The 27,997-nt window shown below is 34.9% G+C and overlaps 1 protein-coding gene across 2 annotated transcripts; it reads left to right on the forward strand.

The window, feature by feature from the left end:
- On the forward strand, nucleotides 1-27,996 carry CCDC82 (coiled-coil domain containing 82). 2 transcript variants are annotated; one of them, XM_060018073.1, is made up of 8 exons: nucleotides 1-429; nucleotides 4,762-5,495; nucleotides 6,199-6,397; nucleotides 14,066-14,158; nucleotides 15,497-15,621; nucleotides 18,336-18,506; nucleotides 22,738-22,923; nucleotides 26,576-27,995. In XM_060018073.1, the coding sequence occupies exons 2-8, from the start codon at nucleotides 4,776-4,778 to the stop codon at nucleotides 26,639-26,641; spliced, it is 1,560 nt and encodes a 519-aa protein (XP_059874056.1). In that variant the 5' UTR covers nucleotides 1-429; nucleotides 4,762-4,775; the 3' UTR covers nucleotides 26,642-27,995. The 2 variants fall into 2 exon arrangements, with proteins under 2 accessions (XP_059874056.1, XP_059874057.1); XM_060018074.1 differs by lacking the exon at nucleotides 1-429 and adding an exon at nucleotides 3,569-3,689 and having other exon boundaries at nucleotides 26,576-27,996.
- The last annotated feature ends 1 nt before the right edge of the window (nucleotide 27,997 follows it).

The following is a 27,997-nucleotide window of genomic DNA, read 5'->3' on the forward strand; positions in this document are numbered from 1 at the left end:
CGTGGGTGCGGTGCGGGCAAGCTTCCGGCTGCTGATGGTTTATTAGAAGGGCGGGGATAAAAAAATTCCCGCCGGCGCTCTCGGGGTAGGCGGGACGGCTGCCCTCCGCGCGTCGCTCCACTTGCGGGCCGCCGGGGCAGAGCTGCAGTGGGCGGGGTGCCAGTTACTTCCGCGAAGGGGAAGTGGGCAGGGCTGATGCGCGGGGCTCCGCGGGTAATTTCGCGGGTTTCTGGCTTTTCCAAATCCTTGTTTGTTTTCTGGGAGCCGAGCTCCTCTAAGGTCCGGGGGTTTGTGACGTCCCGCGCACTTCATCGCGAAGCTCTGTCAGAGGGTCCCGTTTCTTAGCTACGGTGCCTCCTCCTTCCTGGGGGTGAGTAGCAGACGGGCGGGCGATCTGCGCCAGGTGTCTACGTCCCGCCGAGGAGACAGGTTTGTAATCATGAAAATGACTGTGGTGTTAACTCCCGAGAGGCTCTATTCCTTCCTAGGCCCCTCATCCCTGCTGAATTTAGCGAACCATCTTCAGTGTTACAGATTTTAATGAATACTATAGTTGTCGGAGATAGCAAGCCGGCAGGATCCACTCTGTGCGAAATTTTGGAGTACTAAACCGTAAATCTAAGTAGGGGACATTGGCTTTCCTCCCTTTATGTTTTTCGTATTTTCCTATTTCCCACTTCTGTTTTGTTGTGCTGCCCTGTTTTCCAGCCAGTGGAAGAACTATGATAAATTTATTCACAGCACTGCGATAAGAACAAAAAAAGAATCATATTCTGTAGCCCTTAAATCATGTATTACGCTGGCTTGTTTTGGTGTCCCAAGTAATCTCGTCAGATTGTGAGCTCCTTGGGAGCAGAGACCGTGTTGTTGAATTCTAGAAACGCCACAGCTCCGGAGCATGTGCTGGCGCATAGTATACATTCAATGACTGTTTCTTTGGTTTATTAAGGTTTCCTCTCCAAACTGTCATATAAAAGGAAACATCAAGAGGGGTAATGTTTTACAAATAGGATGCATCCCTTCTGGTGGAATTTCAAGTAATGGCTGGGGTTCCACCACCCTTCAAATTTTTAAGTGTAAACTACCACCTACATTGTTCATAGGGCAAGTCGATGATTCCTAGAATGAATCTTTTCTTGATGAATTAACCTCAAACTTTAGAATAAAGGATATTTCTTCTGATGAGAAATTCAGGTGGCATCAAAGTACCCTTTTTAGTTGTAGAGTTACCATGCTAGAGAAAGAACACAAGCCTTATGGGTTATCGCCTTGACATTCTTTGGCAGACAGGATAGTATGTGCTATTTACATGATTTTAACCATGAAACAAAGATGTGATAGTATTGATCATCTTCATTCACTTATTTAATGCTCTCTGTGTGGAGTCCCTGTTTTTCTCTTTGCCTAAAGGTAAGGTATCATTAAAGAAGCTTGATAAAACTTTCATTTCAAAAAATTGAGTGTATACTCAGCATATATAGAAATTACATCCATTTGCATGGATTATTTTCTGAATGAATTATAATGATCAAGAGATGTCTTACCCATCAGCCTGGCTCTATCTTCTCATTTCTGTCTTCAGGTTCAGTTCACTCACCTTTTCCCTGTCATCCTTCTTCCCTCCCCAGCTCACACAGTAAAAGTATCCACACTTAAAAAGAGGAGCCAACCATAATCAAATTATCTTCCTTTTCAATGACAGATTTTTTGACGTTATTGATATAAACAGCAATTTTGAAATATGAGACGCCCTGGAAATTTGGCAGTTGGCCAAATGAAATTTGATTTGTTTACATAAAATTTGTCTCCTCAAACATTCAATACTGCAGCTTTCCAAAATAATTTTTTTCTCATCAGAGACTGCCTTTCTTTGGAATCTTTACTTTTTGACTCAGTGGGGAATCCCTTAAATTTTGTGGTCAGTGTCATCAGTAAGGTGGTAGAGGGAAGTCTGCAAGTTTTCATCTCTCTTGCACATTCTTTTCTTGCCTGTTAGATAAATAATTTACAGAAGTTTCTGGCCTAATTCATGTGCACTAAAATCCAGTTACATAATTTAAAAAGCATGTTTGTAAACTCTTAGTCAAACTATTTTAATGATTATTTTCAGAAACTAAAATTTAGCCTGAATGAGAGATAAAATAATGACTTCTTGAAGGCATAACTTTTCCTACCTTGTACAAATATAATATTGGCAGCAGTCATTGTTTAGCACTGGATGGGGAATCAGGAGATCTGGTTTCTAATCCCTGCTTTGTCACTAACGAGCTGTGTGATCTTCAGTAAGTCATTTAAACTCTACGTCCTTGGCTTTGATTTTTATAAATGAAGATAGACAATATCTTCCTTTTAGGATCAGTGTCAGGATTTTAAAATATATTTGAAAATGTACTGAAAATTACTATACATATAGCGTTTTTTAATAGCTTAACTCTGTGCAGTCATAGATATTTGAATAGTGTGACATTCTTAATCATTTCTATTATTGTCATAGGAATCACCTCTTGAAATGATAACTGTCTTTTGCACATGGTATAGTTTTGTAAGATAATCATCTAGTGTGTATGAAACTGCTTTTGAGTACTAATAAAATCATCTTAATATTCCTCCTGTCCATACTTTAGTGTATCTGCTGAGGCCATATCTGTCTTTTGTTTTCATAAACTTGTTTTCATTATTTCTCCCAATTCAGACAGATTTATAAAAAAGCCTTACCTTCTTATTGTAGTGTAAAGCACATGCACAGTTAGCTTATGCAAATTTATAACTATATATGCTTAAAAAATACTTCTTTGTATTATATGGCTTCAAAATATAACCTGCCTAGTTTATCTGGTGTTCAATAAAAAGAAAAAAAACAGTAATCTGTTTAAAACCTGAAAGAGAAACTGGGGGGACATATTTTGCAGCAGTATGGTATACAATAATCCATACTTTGAAGAGTAATATAGAGATCTTTAAAAAGAGTAATTTTGACCACACACAGTTTTATTCTTTGCTGATTTTAATATAAACCTTCTGTAAAATGCAACCTAAGTGTAATTTCAAATAGCAGAATATTTGGTCTATGGACTAGGATTTGGTAGATCGCTGTTACAGTGCTGAAGGTATCTTGTAGCAGTTACTGTCATAAGGTCGCCTACATTATAATTTCTTGTGTATAATCTTAGCAACTGTTGTTGTTCTGATTTTATATGAGTTGTTACCATTATAGAAGCAGTCACATTGCCTTATAAACATAACAGAATTTGTGCAATGAAATGGGTGGTATCTCCCCCCCAACTAAAAAGATAATCATCTTGGGAAGGTATAAACTGGGTTCAGTAACACTGCCATTGCTCAAAAAATTTCTGGCGTTCTAGTTTTGGAATTACCATCAGAGTTTGCAGCACATTTAAAAAATATCTTTAATAGTAGTTAATCTTCATCTTTTCAAATTGCCTTTCATTTCTGGAAGCTGGTAACAGTCCCTTATAACTAAGACAAGTGAATAAAGTGCATATTTAAATGTCTCTTTGGGATAAAAAATGAAGTATGATTATTTTCATATTTTTTGAAAATAAAATAGAAAATCTCCAGAATATTCTGTGCCATCATGGAAATATTAGAACAATCAACCTCATAATGTGATTTCTTTGAAGGAGACAGCACTCAGTTGAATACATAAGTTCTTACATGTGTATTATGAGGTCAGTCTCATTGCATCGTGATCATATTTCTATTTTCCTTAGCAACCACAGAAGTATATATATGTTACCGTTTTTCTAGTTAAATTGTCTCTAATTGTTCTTTTACTGTATACTTGTGATAATTTTGATGGTGTTCACCCTTTTCTGAATCAGGAACTTAGATCATTTGTTTTCCTTCCCAGTACCATGCTCTGCTTCGCCATGAAACTTTTTTGTTTTTTCACCTATGTTATTGGATTGTTAGTAAGTTTTCTATTGGATTATATTGTATCTTTAACTTTTAATGGATTAAAGCCATTGCCATTTTACTAAAATATATGGAGGCTGAAATCTTGGTAGATAAGTTATCACTCAATTTTGCACTGTTATCTATTTTATGTCACTTAGTACTTTATAACTTTCTTCATATAAATGTTTAACTTTTATGTTATAATTCATGTAATTTATTCAGAATCCTTCTTTGCTTATGGGAGGAATCATTCTGTAATTCCACCCTACCTTTCTATACTGGTCTCTTTTTTCCAGCATAAAGCCTTTTTTCACACCTTTTTGGTCACACTTGTTATTAAACATGTCATGTTCATTCTCAGTGCCAAAGTTTTGACTTTATCATTTTTTCCTGAAATCCCTTTGTCTTTCATTCTTTCTGTTCAAATTTAATCAGTTCTTCAGCGGTCTATCAGATCATATCTGTTCAATAAAATTTTCAGTGAAACACTTGCTGTTCTGATCTTCCTGCATCTTTACACTTTTATTGCAGTTATTTTTTTATCACTCATTTGGTACTAAATGAATACTACCTTGCATTTTTCTTAATTATGAACCTCTATCAGCACAACATACAACATAATTCAGAATAGATGTTCATATGATGATTTCATAGATGTTCAATAAATTATTTGTTCCATAATTTGTTATGCAAATTATGCAACCATCTTCACTCAGATATTTCATGTGATTTTACCTTTGTGAACCATTTAATAACACCAAATAAATATAGTTTGTACCATAAATGCATTCATTGTTGTAATCTGGTTATCATTATTATATTCCTAATAACTTTATTTTGTAGAAGCTTAAGTGAAAATGGTACATATTAGAAGACATGAAACAAGGAAAAATTCTAAAACTCAAGAGTGTGAACAGAAATCTCGAGTGGATTGGAGGCGGACTAAAAGAAGTAGTGTCTCACAATTATGTGATAGTGATGATGAACTTGAGAGCGATGAGGAGCTTGATAGTGATGAAAGTGTTGACAGTAATGAAAGTGTTGACAGTGACGAAGAGCCTGATAGTAATGAGGGGCTTGATAGTAATAAGAAGCCAGAAAATGAAAGAGAGCTTAAATTAATTAAAGTTGAAAGTGAAGGAAACAATAGTAAGCATCTCATTAACACTGGCAACAGTTCAACATATGAAGAAGAAAAGAACAAAACCAAACATGGAAGTATTGACTTACCAGATCACGAAAAGCATTCAGGTCAAGAGGAAGATGATCTCAACAAACACTCTGGACAAATAACAGAGGAGGATTTAGAAGAAGAACACATCAAGCGAGGGAAGAGAAAAAGGACCTCCTCTGTGATGTACGACAGTGATGAAAGTGACGACAGTGATATCCTTGTTAGAAAAGTGGGAGTTAAACATCCACGTAGAGTGGTTGAAGATGAATGTTCTTCAGTGGAGATGGAGCAAAAAGAACCTGAAAAAACTTTAGCTGCAAGAAAGCGAGAACAGCTCCAGAAACTGCAAGACCTCTCAAAACAGAGATCTCGTCAGAGACGCAGTAGTAGTAGAGATTTTGAGGTGTGTTATATTTTATTGGTTTTGTTACTGTTTTTAACTTTTTAAGTATTTTATAAAAATCAAAGGGCTTGAGTCTGTTCTATTTCACAATAATTCTAAAATTTATTTTTTAGTCAAGTTTCCTTGAACATGTTTGATTGCAGTATTGTATCTAATAATATTTTTTATGAGCCTCATTCTTTCACTCTTTTTTAAAATTGAAAGACTTCTTTAAAATTTGGTCTTTCCTGTTTTTAATTTCTACTTATAATCTTAATGTCGATTTTAAACATTTTATTTCACTTACCAGGGTATATTATCTTCTTCCTAATTTCAAAAGTTCAACATTTAACATAAGATTTTTTTAACCTTAAAATATAAAATTAATTTCTACAAATCAGTTTTTTATTTCAGATTTAATCTTAATTTCACATCCATACTGACAATTTTTTTTTTTTTTTTTTTGCGGTACGTGGGCCTCTCACTGTTGTGGCCTCTCCCGTTGCGGAGCACAGGCTCCGGACGCGCAGGCTCAGCGGCAATGGCTCACGGGCCCAGCCACTCCGCGGCATGTGGGATCCTCCCGGACCGGGGCACAAATCCGTGTCCCTTGCATCGGCAGGCAGATTCTCAACCACTGCACCACCAGGGAAGCCCCATACTGACAATTTTTTAAAGGTACACTTTACTAAAAATACTAAAAGGTATGTTTTAATTTAATTAGGACTCTGAAAAGAAATCCTGCCCAAGCAGTGATGAAAATGATGATGAGGAGGAGGGGAAGGAGGAAGATGATTATGAATATGATGAAGATGGAGATGATTATGTTATTGATGACTTTGTAGTGCAAGATGAGGAGGGTGATGAAGAGAATAAAAGCCAACGAGGAGAAAAACTGAAATTAGTAAAGCAGAATTCTCTTTGTAAGTTAAATATCAAGAGAATGTTTTATGACTTGTTCTAATCATGATATTATACTAAGTATCAAATCAGCCTTTTACTATCATGTTCTAAATCATTGATTAGGAGCTGTGGTTTCATTTTCAGGTAAATTTGTCTAATAATAGTTTATTTTAGTGGTTTTGAGAACCCTTTACACTCTTAAAAATAATTGAGGACCCCAAAGAGCTTTTGTTTCTGTGGGTTATATCTATCAACATTTACCATTGTAGAAATACAAAAGAGAAATTTTAAATATATCTATTAATTAAATGACTTAAAATAACTCGTGTAATGTGATAAGCTCGTTATATAATATTTTTCTGAAAAATAACTATTTTTCAAAAAAATGAGAAGAATGGCATTATTTTACATTTTAATAAATATATTTAACATCTAGCTTAACAGAAGGCAGCTGGGTTCTTATATCGGCTTTTGCATTCAGTCTGTTGTGATATTTTGTGATATTAGATGAAAGCAATTTTGTTTCACACAGATAGGTAGCTGGAAAAGGGAGGATTGTTTTTAAAGCATTTTTAAAATAATTGTGGATATTCTTATTTGACACCACACCAAAATTGAACAAGTGGTAGTTTCTTAAAGGTTAGTTTGCAGTATGGAATGTGAAAGCATGTGAATGAACTTTTAGTACTTAACATTACATTCCATTGGTTTGTCTTGTAATTTGAATGGATCTTTTACCCATGCATGATTTTGTAACATCATGCACTGATCATTTGGAAAATATTGGTTCACTGGGTTATGTAGCTCTTCCATATTTTGACACATTTCATTATACAGTATTTAAGAAATCACATTCATTAATATCACCACCAATCTCATCAGAAAATTCTTTAGGTATTGGGAAGTTGTCAAGCTCATAGTAACAAATACAAGTTTTTCAAAATTCTAATTTCTACTCAAAAATCTGTTTTTTATCTTTGGTAACAAATACTGTGAGTTCTTGAAATGACAGTTTCTCTTTGCTCATTTTTGACAAAATACTTGACAAATGCCTGAATAACATAGCTGGTCAATAGTTCTCTCAAGTAAACATGGTATTTCAAGTAAACCTGACAAATGAGGCTTTTTTAACTCCCAACTCAGTTTTTTCTTAAAGTACGATATTACACTTGATATGCAGCACAAGTGCTTTATCCATACTTACCATTTCATCTCACTGAATACAAAAAAGGTGTATCCTCAAGATTCAAGATTTAATAAAAGTAATAATTTTTACTGCTTCATCAAGGACATTCTTAAGTGAAAGTACGTTTTTTACTGAATGCATAGGAATGATTATAATGATTACTAGTAGTTTGATCCTATAGCCATGATTCATGTTAAGGGGTCAGCTGCCTTATGCATAGTTACTTTTGCAACATCATTGAAAATGTCAACATGGTGAAACAGCAGATAATTATCTTAGTGTTATTGCTTTGACCTCACTGATCCCCTTAAATGGACTAGGAGACTTCCAGGGGTCTACAGATCACACTTTGAGAACCACAGGTGTTATCTGATCTTTTGAAGTGAAACTCAGTGAAACCTATCAGGAAATTAGAATCTTTTATATTTTCACACAATGAAAATATAAATAATAGGGCCCTGAAAATTTAGGATGTCTTTAAATATGTATTATTGTTCTGATCCCTATAATTGTACATAAATTTAAAGACTTTTTTATGATGTTTTACAACTCTGGTACAACTCTGTTGGATGAAAACATTTTTTTTCTTCAAGAATGCATTTTTTCCAAAAAAAATTAAAGGGCATATTTACTAAAGTTAAGTGTAATATGGTTCAAATTAGATACCATGATTTAGATAAATTAGTAGATTTAGGTATGAATCAAATTTCAAGAAATTTATCAGTTACAGAAATGCCAGTGATAAGCATCTGTGTATTGAAAGTTAATGACTGTTTTCCTTATGTCAGTAGGCACTGGTTCACCTGCCATCTGGACATTTGAATCCCAGGAAAACTCAATTAGGAAGTGTCCCATCATTCTGGATATTAATATCTAGAATGTGATAGAACATTTACTGAGAGATACCCACTCATAAACACTCCTGTTAATTAATGAAAATAAAAGTCCACCACATGGGAACTATTTTAACTTTCTTCTCTATCCTACACTTTTATGCTTGCTTTTGTTTTTTTAAGGGAGGTTTTAGATTTACTGAAAAGTTGAGTAGAAAGTACAGAGAATTCCTATATAACCCCTCATTCAGAGTTTCCCTGTTATTAACATCTTGGATTAGTTTGGTATATCTGGTGCAATCGATGAGCCAATATGAATACATTATTAACTGTAGTTCATAGTTTGTGTCGGGGCTCACTCTTTGTGTTGTACATTCCATGGGTTTGAGAAATGTATAATGATGCAACAGGTATCCACCATTACAATATCAGAACAGTTTCACTCTCCTAAAAATGCCTTGTTCACCACCTACTCATCCCTCCCTCCCTCCCACCCCAGAACCCTTATCAACCACTGACCTTTGAAATGTCTCCATAGTTTTCCCTTTGCCAGAATGTTTTATAGTTGGAATCTTACAGCATGTAGCCTTTTCAGGTTGGCATATTTCACCTAATAACGCATTTAAGTTTCCTCCATGTCTTAATGTGCATGATAGCTCATTTCTTTTTATCACTGAATAATATTCCATTGTATGGATTACCACAGTTCGTTAATCCACTCACCTGCTGAGGGACATGTTGGTTGCTTCCAAGTTTTGGCAATTATGAATAAAGCTGCTATAAATATTTGTGTGCAAATATATCTATGGACATAAGTATCCAACTCATTTGGGTAAATATCAAGGAGTCCTGTGCTTGCTTTTACTATTGAGCATCTCCACCTTAGAAGGAGATGTACCTCATTTTCTATGCAATAGATTTTATCTTATGTGTTCTTAATTGAAGCTTCTCCTTCTGGCTCTATCCTTACAAGCTCTCTTTTCTCAACTTGTAACCATATTAATGCCTTTCCTCCCTTGAGTTAGCATGTTCTATTAGCCACCATTCTAAATCTTATCTTTTGGTTCAAGTCTCCCAGTAACTCTGCAAAGCATTGTGCTTAGACTGTTATACCCATCGATCCAGTGAAATTGCTCTCACCAAAGTTAGTGATAACTTTTTAGTTGCCAAGATGTGCTTTGGTTCTTACGTTAACCTGATATTGCTGTGTGCTTTGCCACTAACCATTGACAACTCTCACTTTCAAAGTTCTCTTTTTCGCTTCTTGCATTCCCCTTTATAATATTGCTTTCCTCTTTTTTCCATTTGCCATGTAAGTATTGATGTTTCTAAAGGTTCCATCCTCAAACTACCTTCACTTTGCTTGTGCTTCAGGCAGTCTCTGCCCCATAACTTCAGCCCAATCTATGGGGAAATTCCCAAACTTTTATTTCCAGCACAGATTTCTCCAGAGTCTTAAGGCCCAATTTTTAAATCTTTTTATTGAACCTTGTCATCAGGGTGTCTTTCAGACATCTCAGACTCAATATGTGCAAAACTAAATGATTGAGAGGGAGCATAAGGGAGTTTTGGGCTGGTGGTAGAACTTGTTTTTTTGATTGTCATGGTGGTTACACAACTTCGTGTTTTGGTTACAGAACTGTGCACCCAAGAGTGAATTTTATGGTATGTGAAAAAGTAAAGCTCAGTAAAGAAATCCAAATGAGCATCCCTACTTCCCAAAAAATTACTTAAATCGTTAATCAGCTTCACTTCTCTTTGTAATCCTAATACACATTAGACTTGGTGACACATTATAAGAACTTATTAGTTGGATGGATGGATGATTAAGATAAACATATTGACTGAAGACTCCTTGGTCTTATAGTTTTAAGAAACAAAAATGTTAGGCGTGACCAGATTTATTAATACGTCAGAGGAAAAAAAAAACCACATATTTTTATGTGATGATTTATGATTTGATTAATGTTTTTAATACGTAACAATGATTATGCCATTTAAGAATATAATAAATGAAGCTAAATACAGGCAGTTTTTGATATGCCAAGGGATTATGTTCTAAAAGTTGCTATAAATCAATTCTTACATTTGAAAATCAACATACATTTTCTTGTTAAAGCAATAATCTATATGATGAATAGTGAACACCCTTCTGTGGCCTGGGTTAGGTTGTAATTAGGCTAGTATTCCCAGATTCATTCTCCCCCCATCCCCAACTTCTATAAGAACAGTGGCAACTACTCATATTCAACATGTGATCAGAATTTGGGAGAGATGTTCAGAACTCCAAATTCAGCACTCACTTGAGACTCACAATCAGTGGCATATGCAATTTTACCTTTTTGAAGAGAACAGTTCTACTGTAGGAAGACATTTTGTTACTTCCTTGCTATCTGCCATTTGGCTCTGAAAGACAGACACATTTGTAACACCTTAAAATAGAATAGTTTGCCTCCTGCTACATGGTTGAAGCACTTAAAAGACAGTCTTTTTTGCTTCTCATCAATCCCTATTATTATTTATTCATATTTATTCTGAGACTGCAACTCCCAGAAAAGATACCAAAGAAAGTAGAGGGATGGACTAGCAATGGTTTGTTGTATTACAGATCTATATAGTTCACATGGTAATAATGTTATACACAGGTAGAGAGATAGGAACACCTTCAGATTTGTAGATACTAAAGATTATATTATTTTTCCAGTACTCTGTCATATGTTCAGAGTGACAGAGAACCAAGTAGTACATTATAAAAGTACATCTCAGTCTACTAGTGCCTTGCTAGAATACTGGAAATTAGATAGAGTGAACATTAACTTAGTCTCCACCTAGCAATTAAACAATCATTCTATCAACATGCATGGTATGACTAAGAGCAGTCTCACAACAATTTATGTTAAATATTAAATCCTCTCGAGAACTCCTCCTCTTGTTTTAGGATAAATAAAAAGTACCAGTGAAATCATATGGCACAAGGGAAAAGTAACCCTGCCCTGAAGACTCGGGAAGAAAATGCCCATGAAAAAATGTTTCATTAAAGGAAACAGAAGAAAATTGTACAAAGCATTTGCTTTGCAATCTATGAAAAAGAAATAGTAATGAGGAGAGAACAATTTGAGGTGAAAGGGAGGTAGTTAAGGATACACTGCCAGAAATGAAAAATATAAAGTCAGAAATAAAATCTATATTGAAAGCAGTAGAGAGCAGAATTAACAGTACAGAAAATCTCATCAATGATATGTAGGTTAAACCCTAGAAGCTTCTAGCATAGAGAGAAAAATAAAACATCATTTCTAAAGGAGGAGATAATACATAAAGGAATAGAATTGAAGACCCTATTTCACAAATTCCTGGCGGGGGGAATACAGAACAAATGGAAATCTAAAGGAAGAAAATTACATAACCTTAGTGAGATATATAAAAGATTTGAATGTGTTCAGAGGCTTACCATGTTTCTGGATATAAAGACACATGGAGATGTGAATTCAAAGGTATCATAGAAGAAAATGTTTTTGAGTTGCCAAACACACCTGTTTATGCAGATTAAAGAGGCTTACATCCTAAGTTGATGAAAAATATTTTCAAACAGGCATATGAAGGAAGTATTTTTGTAATTACAAGAGTAAAGAAAAAGTCCTCTAACCATTCTTTTTAGAACTATAAAAATTGTTTAATATTAGGTGCCATATTAATGTGTTGCATATGTCAAAAGAGAAAAAATAATAATTTCAATAGATTCTAAAAAGGCATTTGATAACATTCAATGCCCATATCTAGTTTTCCAAAAAGTCTTATGAATAGTTATATGAGCATATGTCCTTTACATAACAAAGAATATTTTAAACCAAGATCTAACATCATAATGAAGCACTAGAGGTATTCTCTTTAAAATAAAGAACAAGACAAAAATATTTCCTACTTTGTTCTAGGTGTTTTCAACAATGCAACAGATGTGAAAGTAAAACAAGAAATATAACTATTGAAAAGGAAAAGACATTATTGAACATAATATGATTATACACAAGCTATCAGTTTCTGACTTATTTAACCAAAGATACAGAAGTTAAGAGAAAGGATATGAATATATTGAGAGTAGGAGTAGATGCAGCATCTATTTCCATATTTTTCTTAAGTTCTTTTTTCTCTATATGAGTGGGAGGCACCTGTTGGAGTAGAAAAAGGGGCCCATTTCTTGCTCTGCCCCTGCCCTCTTACACTGGGCTTACATCTCCATTTCAGAAGAAAGTACACCAACAGTCCATGTGCTTCTATTCTCTAATAAGAGAATATTTATAAACATTCTCTTGGTTTTTGAAATAAACTTAGCACTAGCAAGACTACATCCTCCTCAGGGTAGGGGAGAAAGCAGTCAGTGCCAGGAATTCCCAAACAGTATCTCTCTCACCAGCTCTATAATGTTCCAGGAAGCTCATTTTCCTTAGAAAAACATCTCAAAAAATGCCAGATGCACAATAAATATGTAAAACTCAGTAGTTTTCTTATATGCTGTCAATAATTTAGAAGATATAATGAGGGAAAATTCCATTTACACTAGTGAACAAAATTATTACCAGGCCTAATCTTAAGAAGAAAAGCATGACTTTACAGGTACAAGAATAAAATTTACTGTGGAATAAGGAAAGGAAATGTGAGTAAAAGAAGAGATAAGCATGTTTCTGGGAGGTAATAAATCATACAAGAGGTTATATCTTCTGAAATTAATGTTTTGATTCAGCTTTGCAAACACAATCCTAAAGTTCTCTTGAAAGAACAAATACATGAGAATAAATAACATTTGAAAACAAAAAATAAAGTGGAAGGACTTGCCCCACCAGATATAAAAAGTAATCATAAAATTGCAGTAAGTAAAACAATATTGTACTGATGTGAGAATGACAGCCAGATCAGTAGGAAAGGAAGGGCAGATGGGGCTGAAACAAAACCTTAGCATATATATGAAATACATGATAAAGGATGCACAGAAAATCAACAGAATGACCAAACTATCCAATGATTGGGTGTGGGGAAGGTGATTAGCTACCTTGAAAAAGTCAAGTTATTCCTAAATATGAATATTGTTTATTTTCTCCTGTATCCTTTTGAAATTTTTTATAATCATGGAGAAAAGTTATAAACAATATTTCTGGGGTATTCCACAGAAGCCCATCCAATATAGGGATTAAAGTGATGAGAAAAGCTCTGGGGGAGGTCTGAGCTCTATTCCTGACTCTGCCTCTATCTAGTTGTGTAATAAGTTATTTCATCATTGAGTCATTTGTACTAGTCTTGAAGGATTTGAATTTTATTTTCTCCAATTTCCCATTCACGTCTAAAATCCTATGTTCTGAAGTATGAAAGTATCAAATCTAACTACCATGCGGAACAACATCTATGTAGGGGATTGTAGCATGAAATCTAGAGTCAGAGTGTCTGTTCCAGCCTTGGTTCCAACACTTACTAACTATATGATCTTTGGGAAGTTTTTCATCCTCTCTCTTTTTCATCTTCATTCTCAGTGACTAGACAAGTCACTGAGCCAGCTATAAAATTAGGATAATTAAGCAATTTCTCCTATTTCTTAATTTCTTAGCCTTGGAGAAAGGAACCCATTGTATTTAGGCAATTGTTTTGTCTGTTGGATTCTAATACTTATTTTAAATTAATTTCAGATTCTTTTAGTGACCACTATACTCACTTTGAAAGAGTTGTGAAGGCTCTTCTGATCAATGCTCTAGATAAATCTTTTCTGGGAACATTATATGGTAAGTTAATAATATGAATGGAAGAATCAGGGGTTTTTCCCAATTTTTAAGCAGCCTCATTGTTCTATATGTATATATGTGTGTGTGTGTGTATAAACAAAACCACAGAGACCCAATCTTAAGGCCCTCCAGTTGTTCCCTCTAGTATCAACTACAGCAAAAGTCCATTCACATGAAAAACTTGTTAGTGTTTATTATTTGTGATATGTGAAAGTACAATAGAAATAGTTTCCCTGCCCTTTGAGAGTTCACAGTGAACTTGAGGATACAGGACATATACTAATTAAACAGCAGGGTAATTCAACACCCATGTGTTGTCCCAGCCTAAGCGCTAAGCTCCTTGAATTTCACCAAAAGTTATATGCTTTTTTATGCTTTTGTGCCTCGTTGTTTCTCCTTAGAGTATAATCCCTTCCTACCTTAGATTTTCTAAGTGAGTATGAAATCATTTCCACTATGAAAGCTATCTGTGACGCATTCAAATAATATTTGTCACTCCCTCATTTGTGCTGTCATTATCCTGAGTATGAGTATGGTGGCACTGATGTATATGCACTTTTCATATATATTGAAAATGTATTTTTGCTTTCCTCCCTTTCAAGAGTGTGAGAAGAACCATACTTTCTATATACACACCCCTTGTATCTAGCACGGAATCTGGCTCTTAATAAAGACAATAAATATGTTGTGCTGAATGTCTACCAAAGTTCCAGAGTAAGATTTCATTCAGACTTTATTGAACAAATATTTGTTGAGTGCCTACTAAGGGCTGGGCATTATTTGAGGGCTAGGAATATGGCAATGACTATGACATGGAAGATTCTTGCCTCATGTTGCGTAAAGTCTAATGGAAGAGACAGCAATGAGTAAACAAATATATAACATGATATGATTTCACCTAAGGGATTAATTCTTGAAAAAATATAAAATAAGATAAGGAAATCAAGAGTGATAAAGGAAAGGAAACTCTGTTAGTTAGATTGGTCAAAGAAGGTCTCCCAAGTGGTATCTTTTGAACAGAAACCTGAATGAAGTGAGGGAGGAAGCAATGCATGGATCTAGCAGAGAGCACAGCAAGTGTAAAGACCCTTAGAAAAGAGTAAGTTTGATGTGTTCAAGGAACAATTAGAGAGCCTGTGTGGCTCCTTCCTTTCCCTAATGCTCTGATGGAAGGATTTTCTTTAACTTCATTAATTTTTTTAAATTTAAAATGTTTCTAACCAACCAAGCAAGTTATCTTCTTAAAACTATGGGAAGAAATCTTTATGCAATTATTTAAATATTTTATACGGGCAAAGTGCTTGGTTTTGTTGTTGTTGTTATTATTCCCCTGAACAGATGGCACCAGGCAAAAATCATATGCACAAGATATGTTGACATCTCTTCATTATTTGGATAACCGCTTTGTTCAGCCTCGTCTAGAGAACTTAGTCTCTAGAAGTCGTTGGAAAGAGCAATATAAGGTATAGTTTTATTTGTTTTTGAATCTCTGGTCGGGGGATGGGGTGGGGTTGGAGTGGGAGACCTCCCCACTCCAGTCCTTCAATAACCAGTCACACTGAATAATCTTCTAAATTATTAACAATTTTCTTTGTTAAATAATCAGCTTGTTGTTTCTCATCTCTTCTAAAGGCTATAATTGTTTTAGTCTTTCACACTTGTTATATCTATCCAATAATTAAGTAGTCCTAAATGGTAAATTTAGAACATCTCTAAGGCTTAGCCCATCTGTTAAAATGAGGAGATTGTCTCACAGGATGTTAATTATTTCAGAAAAAAGTTTCATTGTTAAAGAAGGTTGAGAAACAGTAGGGTTAACTTAACTGGAGGACTTTCAAGGAGCATTAATGTGTGAATTTATACTGTAAATCTTCAAGAGGGCAATGTAGAATATAATACTTTCCAAATTTGTGTTTCACTATGAGGCTTCTTTTCATGAAATACCTATTATTACCTTCTAGGATATTGGTTCCCATAACTTAATTAGGGAAACACTGACTTATGTAGTCTTTGACATCCTTCTCCACCTTAAGATTTTGTAGTTCTACCAATTTGGGGGAAACATCTTTTTAATTTATAAGATATATTTGATTTCATGTTATCACCTAGATTTCTATTTTATGATCTCTAATAGTAGAGGCTGTACTATATGATTTTTAAGTCTTTTCTTCCTCCCTACTTCTAACATTGTAGCTTCTAATAATTAGCAAGAGGAAAATGGCAAGATAGTAGAAGTTCAAGTTCCTTATAGTCCTTCTAGCACTTAAATCGTTAGCTACTTTACCTCATTTATGTGAGGAGATTTGGCTTCATCCAAGGCCTGTTTGGCCTTGAATTACCTGATGATAAATTAGCCACAGATGGATTAGGTTTAAGGACAGTTATGGGATTATAAAAAAAAAGAATTAAAAGACTTCAATTTGGAGAATAGCTTGAGTTTAGGGCCACCATATATATCTTTTTGACTTTGGGTGATTTTTTAACTTTTGTAAATTCCAGTTTATTCCTCAGATAGAGAAAATATTTATTTACTTTTAAGGTAAAGCACATAGCATAGCTCTTAAGATGTGGTATATATATATTTGTCTTTAATAAAACAATAGCATATTGATCATTTAATTTTCCCAAGTAACTGATATGCAAAGTAAGGTATCTTATTTGATCTTTAGAGTAACCCCTCAAGGAATGTACTATTATTTGCTCCATTTTAGAGATGAGAAAATTGTGACTCAGAAAAATTGAGTAACATAAGGTTACACAGCTAGTAATTAGCCAGGCAGGCCAATATTTGAACCTAGAAACCTTAGGTGTAGGGTTTCTCAGACTTCAAAGCCCATCCATTCTGCTGTAGTATGCTTTACCATACTATGGTAGGTTATGTTGAGTTTGAATAACCCAATGTTGAAATAATAACTGTAATATACAAGAAAATATTAGCTTAAAAATTTAGAGACAGAGATGATTCAGTACGATCTTGGTCAGGATAAGCTAGGTTATGCTGCAAAAATAAATAATGTGACAAACAAAGTAAACCAGCAACGAAAATCTCAATAACTTAACCCAACAAAGTTTATTTTTCACTTATATGTCCAATGTGAGTCAATAAGGGTGCTCTGTTTATTGTAGTCACTCAGAGAACCAAGCTGATAGACCTTTCATCTCAGCATGTGCTTCTGTGAATACCAGAGAAGCAGGAAGGGAAGATGGTTAGTCATCTGTTCACTCTGAATGTCAGCCTGTAAGTGACATGTGTCATGAAGTACCATGAAATATGAGAAACAGTAAAAAGTAGACAAAAGACAATGTCTTTGTGAATCATACAATGTAAAAAGGAAACTATATTGGATACTTAATTACTGTCAGGCTGATAGAGAATGCAGTTTAGTGACCCTGCTAATGTGCTCATTGTGTGCAGTTCAAATATTGTGGTAAACTGATCCACGCTACTAATTACAGCAGTAGTATCTAGCACAGGTCTAGAGCGTAAGCAAAACTACTCAAGCACAAGTAATTTCACAGCTTAATAAAGCTTATTTATGAATACCAAATATTTTCTGAGTTTGTTTTCTTATTGCTAACTCACCTATTAGACTGGCCATAGCAATACTGGCGACCTAGAAATCCTAGTTCAAACTTGTTTATTTTCCTAGTACTTTAGTAAGAAACCATAGGAGAATTAAATTATTTCTGGGATATTTTGTGGAAAATATAATTCATACAATGGAGACTGAATGTGATCTTGTTTTTTCTTAATTTTTTACTAACCTAAATGAATTTAATCATTTTATTATATTATTCTGAATTTTTTTCTGCTCATTCTTTCCTATTTTAACTAACTATTATATCTGGAGATGAGAAGAGGGAAAAGAAGTAAATCAAAACCTGTGAAAAGCACTGCTTAATAGTAACAGAAGTTTGAGCATTATGAAACTAATTTTTTTCCTAATCTGGTTTCTTTTCATTTACTAGCCTAAATTATAAATTCACTTTTAAAATTTAAATATATCTTGTGCTCAGTACTAAAGTAAGAAATACCAGTGTGTTTTGCTCTTACATCTTGCCCTATCATTGTGATTTCTAACCTTGATTTTAATTTGGCTGGGCTCTTTTTATGTTTTATTTTATTGTTGCTTTTCTTATCCTTTAAACATTCATTACATTTTGAAATTATTTTCAGGAGCGAGTAGAAAATTATTCTGATGTAAGTATCCATTTGAAGAATCCTGAGAACTGTTCCTGCCAGGCTTGTGGATTGAATCGCCACTGTAGATATTCGGTGCATTTATCAGGAAAGTTATATAACACCAGGACTATGGAAATAGATGATTTCATGTCACATGATAAACAGGTATTTTTTCCCTTCATTTTAGTTCTCAACATTTAGAAATTTTCACTAAATAAGCCTGCACAAGTAACCCTAAGTTATTTTCACAAATGGAGAAAGCACCAGGAGAAGGGAAAAGAATACAAGGAAAGAGTGTGCAGTTTTTGAATGTGAAAAATACGTGTTATATAGCAGATTCACTCCAAATTCAGTCAGATACTGAAATAGTGCATACTGTCTAAGTATACATCACCCAAACTGCGGGGGAGAGGGGAGAGGGTATAGGATGAGGATGAAAAGGGAGGTAACTGGGGCAGGGGAAGCAGAAGTCCTTTGGGAGTCCAAAGGAGAATTTGACCCCAATGGAAATTTTAGGGCAGATAATCTACCAAATTGACAATCCACAGACAGAGAGGCCTATTCACCTCAATGTGAGATTTGAAGGAAAATTGTGCTTCAGCCTAGACTACATCAGAAGTGTTTCAGAGCCTAGAGCAATCACTATATATTTAAGGTCCTGTTAATTTTGAATGAATAGACAAAACAGAAGAAAATGTTTGAAATATTTGAAGAAATGTATTTGATAAACAAGAACAGAGCAATGCAATGTGAAGAAAGAAAAAGTGCAAATGTGTACTACTTCTATTTTTAAATCTTTGTAAAACTGTTGCACTTATAAATGCAAAAATATTAATATTGAGATCTTCCTCTGAAATTCCCTCCATGGATTCCGCATCCACTGATACAGAGGACCGACTGTGTATTAATTGAAAAAAACCCCTGTCTCTGTGGACCTGTGCAGTTCAAACCCTAGTTGTTTAAGGGTTGACTGTACTATGTTTATACCTGCGGTTGGTTAAATCTGCAGAGAGGATTCCGCAGATATGGAGGCCCGACTGTGGGACTTGAGCATCTGCAGATTTTGGTATCAGGGAGGGTTCTGGAACCAATCCCCTGCGGCTACTGAGGAGGGACTGTAGTTTTAGTTACAGCAGTCTTGGGTAGTGTACTGAGATGAGAGGCGTTGGACCACCAGGTTATGGTAAAGTCTGAGAGCATGGATGAGAAGGAAATCGCCTAGAGGAAAAATATGTGAAATCTGAAAGGCAGTTAGGAGGACTGAAAACAGTCAGTTTTTCAGTTTTGCCCAGAGTCTGTCCAGACTCCTCAAGATGCTTAAGAACCAGTGGGAGGAGACAGTAATTTTGAGGCAAGTGGCAAGGTGTAATGTGTCCATGCAAAGAACAGGCCAAGAGGAAAGAGAATCCCATAACTCAGTCTATTGCACTAAATGTTCCTAGAGACCTAGGAACAAAATCCAAACTTCTTCCCATCCTTCCTCTTTCCTTGAGGATCTTTTTTCTTTCTTCTCCATACTTTAATTTCCTTAAGAAGCTGGCTGCTCCTCTGTATTTGAGGGCCTAGAGAAATACCTCAAAAAGCTACCTACAGTGAGCTGGATATTATAGATGTGTGTAATGCATGTTTCATTATATTTCCTTGCTTTAATTTGTTAAACAGTGTTAATTTACGTTTCTCCATGCTGTATCTAATAAATTACAAATCAGATTATTTCTATTGCCTTGCAATCACCATCTTCTGCTTTAGGAAAATTTGCTGACAGTTTTTACCTTTGTTTCCAATTATATCTTTGGTATGTAGGGTACCTTAGTTCACACTGGTAACTGAGATAGTTGTCTTCAGATTTATCAGTTCATAGAACTATGCTAACCCTGCACAGTGGATTAGTAATCATTTATATGTCACTTTGCTTATCTGCTTTAAGATAATCATCACAGAACTTATCATTTCTCTCTCTCTCTGGCAAGTTTTTTAATACTGTCTATCTCGTTAGACTAACGTCCTTCTTTTTTTCTTTCTTTTTTTTTTTGGCTGTGCCGCACAGCTTTTGGGATCTTAGTTCCCTGACCAGGGATTGAACTTGGCCCCTCGGCAATGAAAGTGCCGAGTCCTAACACTGGACCACCAGGGAATTCCCTAGAATAGTGTCCTTAATGTTTAGAAATGCAATTAGTTAATAAAAAGTACTCTCTGAATATATTTCTGGACATTTAAGGATGCTATTCTAACAGCATAGATTCATTTTACTTGTTTTTAGTACTTCATATAAATAGCATGCTACAATATAAGCTGTGTTGTACTGTATGCATTAATTCATAAGGTATAGTGGGCTATAACAATACAGTAGAACAGGGGTGGGGTGAAAGGAGAGGTCCACTTGGCAGTGTATGCAACTACTATATCCATTTACTGTTTACATTTACTGTTTTCTATGAAGCCTTACTAACAATGGTTTAGGCTCTTCCATATAAAATGTGATCACATTTGGGAAAAAAATAGTGTGAGAATATTCTAAAGGTAATTTTGGGTTTATTGACCTCCATAAGTGTAAGGTAGACACCAAGAGGGTAGGAATTAGAAATGGAAAGGAGTAAATTATAATGTTTAATATTTTCAGTGGATATTTTTATTTCATAGAGAAAAAAATTAGAGATTTTTAAACACCTCTCCTTCCCTTTTGTCCCAACTTAAAAATTCTATATAGATAAATTCCTCTTGTTTTGTGGAAATATATAGAATACAATGCAATAGAAGTAAAAAAATCACATTATTCTTCCAGAACAACCATAGGAGACTTCTCCCACATCATCTGTTCTAATGGCAGAAATGGAGAGACTAGCCCTAGTGTCCACTGCAACTGTTGTGGTATCTTTTTACTCAAAGTGGGAGGCACTGGCAAGTGAACTGTAATTTATACGACTAGTTTGATGATAATGTTGCAATAGGAATGATACTTAGAGTGAGTAAGCAATGAACAATAATACCTGATTGTGTCTGATGATCTGAAAAACAGATTTTCCCAGAACATGAACAGAAATCTGAACATGATTTTCTTCAACTTTTGGGGATTTTAAGAAAGGTTTTAAGGTATCGCAGATACCATCTTCACAAGATGATGCATCAAACCTGACTCTTGCTGATCATCATATTTAACTTTCATTCATCTTTATCAGTATACTCTTGTACTGTGTATTGAACTCATCACCTGTGTGATCCCTACAGTGTGATTTCAGAAAAACGGTACAGTTATTTGCCAGATAGAAGACAAGTTACATAGATCAATATTGTAACTATATCATTTGTACTGAATTCATGAAAGCATAACCTATTATGCACGTAGACACAGAGACAAATACATAAGTTAGGAAGAAGTTTGTCTGTTTCCTCAGGTTACTCTATGAGAATAAGATTGGTCATGTTATAAAGTTTGGAGCCCTTTCTGATGCGTTTTCTACAATGAGTGAAATAATGTAGGTACAATTATATTTAATTTGGTCAGTGCAGGGATACTGTTTTCCTATTTTAGCTATAGGTGTGTATAACAAAGTATACATTCAAAACATTCTGAAAGAGAATGGGTGGTTGACTTCACAAGAATAGTATTCTTAATTGTAGAATCCCAGAAGTCCATATAAACATAGAAATCAAAAATTTTGTAGTTTTCTAACAATAAAATACTAATGTGTTATAATTATATCAGACTCATTAATTCAGGAAACAAATAGGATAAAACACAGTTATTTTTTACTTCGCAGAATATTTTAGAAAAAAAGTAGTTAAAAACTACCAATTTTTAATATTGGTATGAGAGTTTGTTTCAGTTTGCATGTTGTTTATAAGCTAGAAAATTATCATAATCCAGGCATTTTTACCTCAGTAACTGTATATACAATAGCTTGCATGCTTTTCTTGTTTTGGGGTGTGGCTGTCCTTTTCCTTATAAGCCATTTTTCTCCTCCTTCCCAAACTTGGCTGACTCTGTGTTTTAAAGACTTAGTTCATGCATCACCTTGTTGAGGATTCTTCTCCTTTCTGGATTGGGTTAATTGTCCCTTCTCTGTACGTTGATTGCATCCCAGGCATAGCATTTGGCACATTGTTTTGTAATCATTTGTTTTTCTCCCAGGGCTGTAAATTCCCCTGATACAGGTGGTACATATTTCATTTCTGCATCTCCAGTGCTTAGCTCAATACTTGAAACATAGCAGTTGCTCAGTTTTTATTAACTGGGTTATTTAAATAAAAGAAGGTAAAGGAATCATTGTATAAATTAAAAAAAAATTAAGCATTTATTGGATTCTACTTTTAAAGAAAATCTGAAAACCAGAAAGGCTGTACATTCATTACAATATCTTCACTTCATATAGCAGATGATGTTTATTTCTTCCTTTAGGTGTTTACTGTTGGCAGAATTTGTGCTAATCGTACCAGAATTTACCATGAACTGAAACATTTTAAATTCAAGCTGTACCAGGAATGTTGCTCCATTGCAAAGACAGAAGAGGTTGAAGATGAACAGGTTAAAGAAACAGTGGAGAGAATTTTCAATCAGTCAAAAGAAAGTGGCTGGATTAAGGAGGTAAGGTATTCAATATTGAAGAACCATTTCATCGAGTAGGTTCTGGAGCCTAATTTTGATCAGCAAAAGGATACAAATTATGAGAGTAGAAGACAGTAAAATTTAAAAGAGAACCTCTCTTTCTCTCCCTGTCTTTGTATTTTCTCTTCTTCCACCCATTCCTTTCATGCTTATCATTGACCTACCCTGAATAGGTGCCCTGATGTTCTAAGCATTCGCTCAACTCATCAGATAAATTTTAATCAGCAATGATACTGTCCTTTAATGAAGGACCTCTGTCCTTTCAGTTTTATGTATATGGTTTTCTTTACATATATATTAAGTCCCCTTATTTTCTTTGACAAAGTATAGGACTCACCTCTGCTTGTCTGCTTCCTATCTTTAGAACAGTTCTTGTGACCTGAGAGAGAAGAAGCACCTGGTGCCAATCTGAGGAAAGGATCTCGGCTGCCAGTTCTAATACCACCCACATCCTCTTCTTGAGGACATGGGACTGAGCAGTGAGCACTGTAACTGGAGATCAAGGGGAATGCAGAGGTTTCAGGCCACGGCACTGATTTTGATTCCCCCATATCCTGTTGATCACTAAATTTGATATCAGGGATAAAGTGGGGGTTTTGAAGAGTGCACTGGATTCCCGAAGATCTGCTGGCAGCTCATAAGCTCTGGTCTGCTCACAGAGCTTTTAGAATTGTTATGGTGCATGGAAAGAATGCTAAAATGATTGCAATCTTCTAAAACAAGTCTAGTTACATGACTGTATAAGAGAGAACAGATAAGAGATTTTCAGGCAACTCAGTATATTTAATCTTAAAAAAAGAAAAAGGCTGACTTGAGATCCATTGCCTGCGTTATTCATATCATAGGGAAATTTGTAAAAGAAAAAAATAAAAAGAGAGCTTAGAGAATACACTTACGAGCAAAAGGAAAGAAAATGAGAACAACAAAACAGGAACTTCTTAGGACATTACAAGTTCCACAGAGGTCTCCTGGGCTGGTGAATGACATCAAGATTGGTTTCCCTTTTGACAATTATCTGCCCACCACAAACCACCACCCACTGATCCCCTTGCCTGCCCCCCACATCTTGACCCTTAAGTCGTCTTGCTCTCATTTTTCTCTCTTCAGCTTTTTATCTTTTACTTTGCTTCCACTTCTCTCACTTCCAGTTCTTTCCTCCTTATCCTTCTCTGTGCTTTTTCATTTGCCTTGGGGAAGAGCCATCACTTACCCAGTAAGTCCCAACTTCATTTTCCTTAATGACATTAAATTCTTAAGTGCTTTTATTGATGCATTTAAGTGTTGCCAACCCTCTCCTGGAGTTGAAAGACCTTTTGGAACACTCCATTTTTAAAAAAATTATGTACTAGGTGTAGCAAAACCACTGTGCATTACATATATTATATAATAATTTCATATGTAGGGAAGAACATTAAACTTCTTGCAGAAAAAAGTAAAAGCATTTCCAAATCACATACCTTAGAGGAAGCTTAACAAGGTCCATGACAACAGAAGGGACCTGGAATAAAAAAAACATTCTTAAGAAAAGAAAGCCAAGTATCACATTATGCTTAAAGAATAACACTTAGCATTGGGCATTGAAGGTATTTCAAGATGGTGCATGTTTAGGACAATGTGCACATTTTTTTTCACATAAAATACCAAAGAACTTCATTTTCTTTTTGAGATCCTTCCTACTTTAAAAAAATTGTCTATAGACTTCCTCAAAAGATTTCCTAGAAACCAAAGAAGTTTATTAGCCATTATAAACCCATATGCAGCTTTGTGTGCTGTGATTAAATTTCAGGATTTATCAAGTACCCTGACATTTTTCAACATCACTCTGCCTCCCCCTCAGTGTGTGTGTGTGTGTGTGTGTGTGTCTTTGAGTAATAGCACTACATGTGTTCTTGTGATGCATGACTTCTTCTTGGCCACAGTTATTCTAACCCTTTAGAATGCCAGGGCTCAGTGCTATTATACTTGAGTGGCCACATCCGTGGCTCTTTCTGCTCTTAGCTCTCAATTATTATGTGAACCCCTTCTTTTACCTTACACAAACTATCTGTTCCTGTCATTCCTCCCCCAGCTTGTGTTTCACACCTTGCTTTTTTCCTTACCTGACTCTTCTTCCTCCGAGCATTTTCCTTCCATTATCTCGGGATATCTCAGCATTTCTTCCCAAAGACCTGCCAACTAGACTAACTTCATTCTTCTTATTCTTCCTCCTAACAGTTGAACTAGGAGATCTGTTTTTAACTAATGATATTAAAAGGGTAGGAGCAATTCAAGTGTAAGAAAAGAGCAAATGATAAGAAAATTGTAATACAAAATTATAATAAAATGAAAATATATAATAAACATAATAGTAATATATGTCTAATTCTAAATTAGAGCTGAAGAACAGAGTATCATATGCACTGGCAAATTCTAACAAATGTTTTTTCTTTAAGAAGAGAGTGCCTATGATGATGGGGTTTCCAGGGAAATTGAAGACAGGATTATTGGGATGGGGTGGTGAATACATAACACCAGGAAGTGAATAAAGTGTGTCCATAGAAGTATCAAGTTTCAGTTCCTATCACCACAAGCATCAGAGTTATCAGGATCCTCCCTCACTTTACTGGGAGTAAAACCAGAGCTCATAAGTAGAGTTAAGAAACCATTAGGTCAGTTCATCTCCTCAGCTGAAGGAAGCACTCTGAAATCTGTCAAGCTTGAAATCTCCAAATCATCCCAATTCCTCTCTTCTCTTGTCTTGCCCTGGTCTCTACTCTCCACCTTCATTGCTGTCACTCAAATTTAGGCCCTCATTACCTAAATTATTACAGTAGACTATTATAGTAAGTAGTTGCCAAACCATTCTAGACTAGATGTTTCACCTTTTTTTTCCCCAAAAAATACACCTCAGATAGTGTCAATTTCCTGCCCTAACACCTTTGGCAGTTTTCCATCGCCTGTCCCATTATTGCTAAACTCTCATTTCATACTGCCTCTTTGGTTCAGTCTTATCTCTCTCAATTCCCCTACAAAACCTCAGATTGTAGTCAAATCCCGTACCTTCTTGTCTTGTCACTGTTGTGTGGACTTTTGTCTCCTAGAGAAAACTCTCCACCAAATCGTTGCCTACCAAATCTTTTTCCCCAGGACAGCTTAAATGTCACTCTTTCCTGGTCACCTCAGCTAACCATAACCTCTCTTCTGAACCCACGTAACAGTGTCTATACTTCTTTATGGCACTTGTTATTTGTTGTCATTGGTGAACTCTGTTCTCCTTAGGGGCAGGGAAAGCAATTTTTTTAATACCCAAACAGTCATTAGCAGAGTATTTGATATATGTTATGTGTTCAGCAAATTTTTGTTGAATAAGTTATTAAAGTTGTTATGTTTTTACTATAAATATGATAATAGAAAACTTATAATTTATAAGAAAGTTATGAAATTAATAATAATGTTCATTTTGATCTCTTTCCAATGCTTTATATGAATTAGAAATGCTTATTTGAAATTGAGTCCCTGTTCATAATAAAAAGATTTTTGTTCACAATTACCATGAGATTAACTTGCTCCTATTTGTGTCTGTAGATTGAAAAGGCCTAGTTTATCTTCACTGCTTTGAGTAAAATAACTAGCTTTTTTATTGTATACACAGAAATACGATCAACTTCAAGAATATCTCAGTTCTGCGGATTACTTTCAAGATGAGAAGTTTGACTGAATTGTAACACATTTCCTTCAGAGAAGATTTTATAAATTCCTGTAAATTTGAAGATCATGAGTCTTGTTTCTCTGTATCATGTGACATTTATATATTTTACGTATAGGTTCATGGCAAAATATCTTGTGTGAAACATATGTTCATCTTAATTTCCATGAAATGGCACTCTACAGTCTAATAAAACTTTTATCCACTGTACATAGAAAACATAAGCTTAATCATTGTTAAGTGTATTTTAAAGTTATATAACAATGCCTTTATAACATACGACTATCAAGTGAATGAGCTGTTCATGTACTGTCAGCTTAATAGAAAAACACTGTATTTAAAGAATGTATTTAGACTAACATCTATACGTATTTATTGCTGAATTCCTGCCCAGATCTGTTTATTACCCTTTTGCAGTATTTTAAATGATCTTCACTAATATATTTTTTACTACTGTCATTATCTAAATCAGTGGGCCATGAAAGAAACATCAGTGTCTCATTCAATTCAGTTTCCTTGCCTCAGAATCAGACTGTAGCTTACCCATTTTAAGTAGAGGAGTGCTTTTTCTCCTCTTCCAGAGTTTCCCTTACGAATAGATTTCAGGCCTCCAGAGTCTTCCAACCCTCACATTCAGGAATAATTTCATGATATGTATTTTCATGCTTCATAATGTTCGTTCTTTTTCCTATCCAATTTTGTCTACAGGTTAATGATTTAAGATGTAGTTTATTTATTTTTATCCATTACTTTTCCCACATAACTATTTATGTTAGGATCAGAAGATCTCAGAGAGACAAATTCAGCCAAAAATAGTTTAAAAGCATATTTTGGCATCTTCATTGCTTTGTACATCTACATTTTCACTTAATATAAATATAATAAAGTAAATAATAAAGTAAAATGGTTTCAGAGTGAACAAATGGACCATGTCTATTCTGTATCTTTAATTCTTAAAAGTGGTATTCTCATAGGATCCAGTTCACTGTGGAATTTTATTTATTTATTTATTTTTTACATCTTTATTGGAGTATAATTGCTTTACAATGGTGTGTTAGTTTCTGTTGTATAACAAGGTGAATCAGCTCTACATATACATATATCCCCATATCTCCTCCCTCTTGCGTCCCCTGTGGAATTTTAGATACTTGTTTCTTACTTGAAGTGTTGGTTGAACCTAGCTTCATCTGTTATGTGGTTCATGGAATGGACTTCATAACAAACTGCATACATTAAAAATTGCATTTTATTAAGTCCTTACGTAGAGATTACTTAATATTTTCTGCAATTAATTTTCCAAAATTATCCCTATTATCATTGTAAACGAAACAGGGAGAAAGAGCTTACAAAGTTGTGAGAATACTGATG

The sequence above is a fragment of the Delphinus delphis genome, chromosome 8, assembly GCF_949987515.2.
Source record: "Delphinus delphis chromosome 8, mDelDel1.2, whole genome shotgun sequence".
Taxonomy (NCBI): Eukaryota; Metazoa; Chordata; class Mammalia; order Artiodactyla; family Delphinidae; genus Delphinus; species Delphinus delphis.

Excerpts from the sequence above, each read along its gene's own strand:
- CCDC82 (XM_060018073.1), top strand. The coding sequence starts at position 4,776 with ATGGTACATATTAGAAGACATGAAACAAGGAAAAATTCTAAAACTCAA. Across the intron at positions 5,496-6,198 it reads GTAGTAGTAGAGATTTTGAG|GACTCTGAAAAGAAATCCTG; the intron begins GTGTGTTATATT and ends TAATTTAATTAG. Across the intron at positions 22,924-26,575 it reads AAAGTGGCTGGATTAAGGAG|AAATACGATCAACTTCAAGA; the intron begins GTAAGGTATTCA and ends TTGTATACACAG.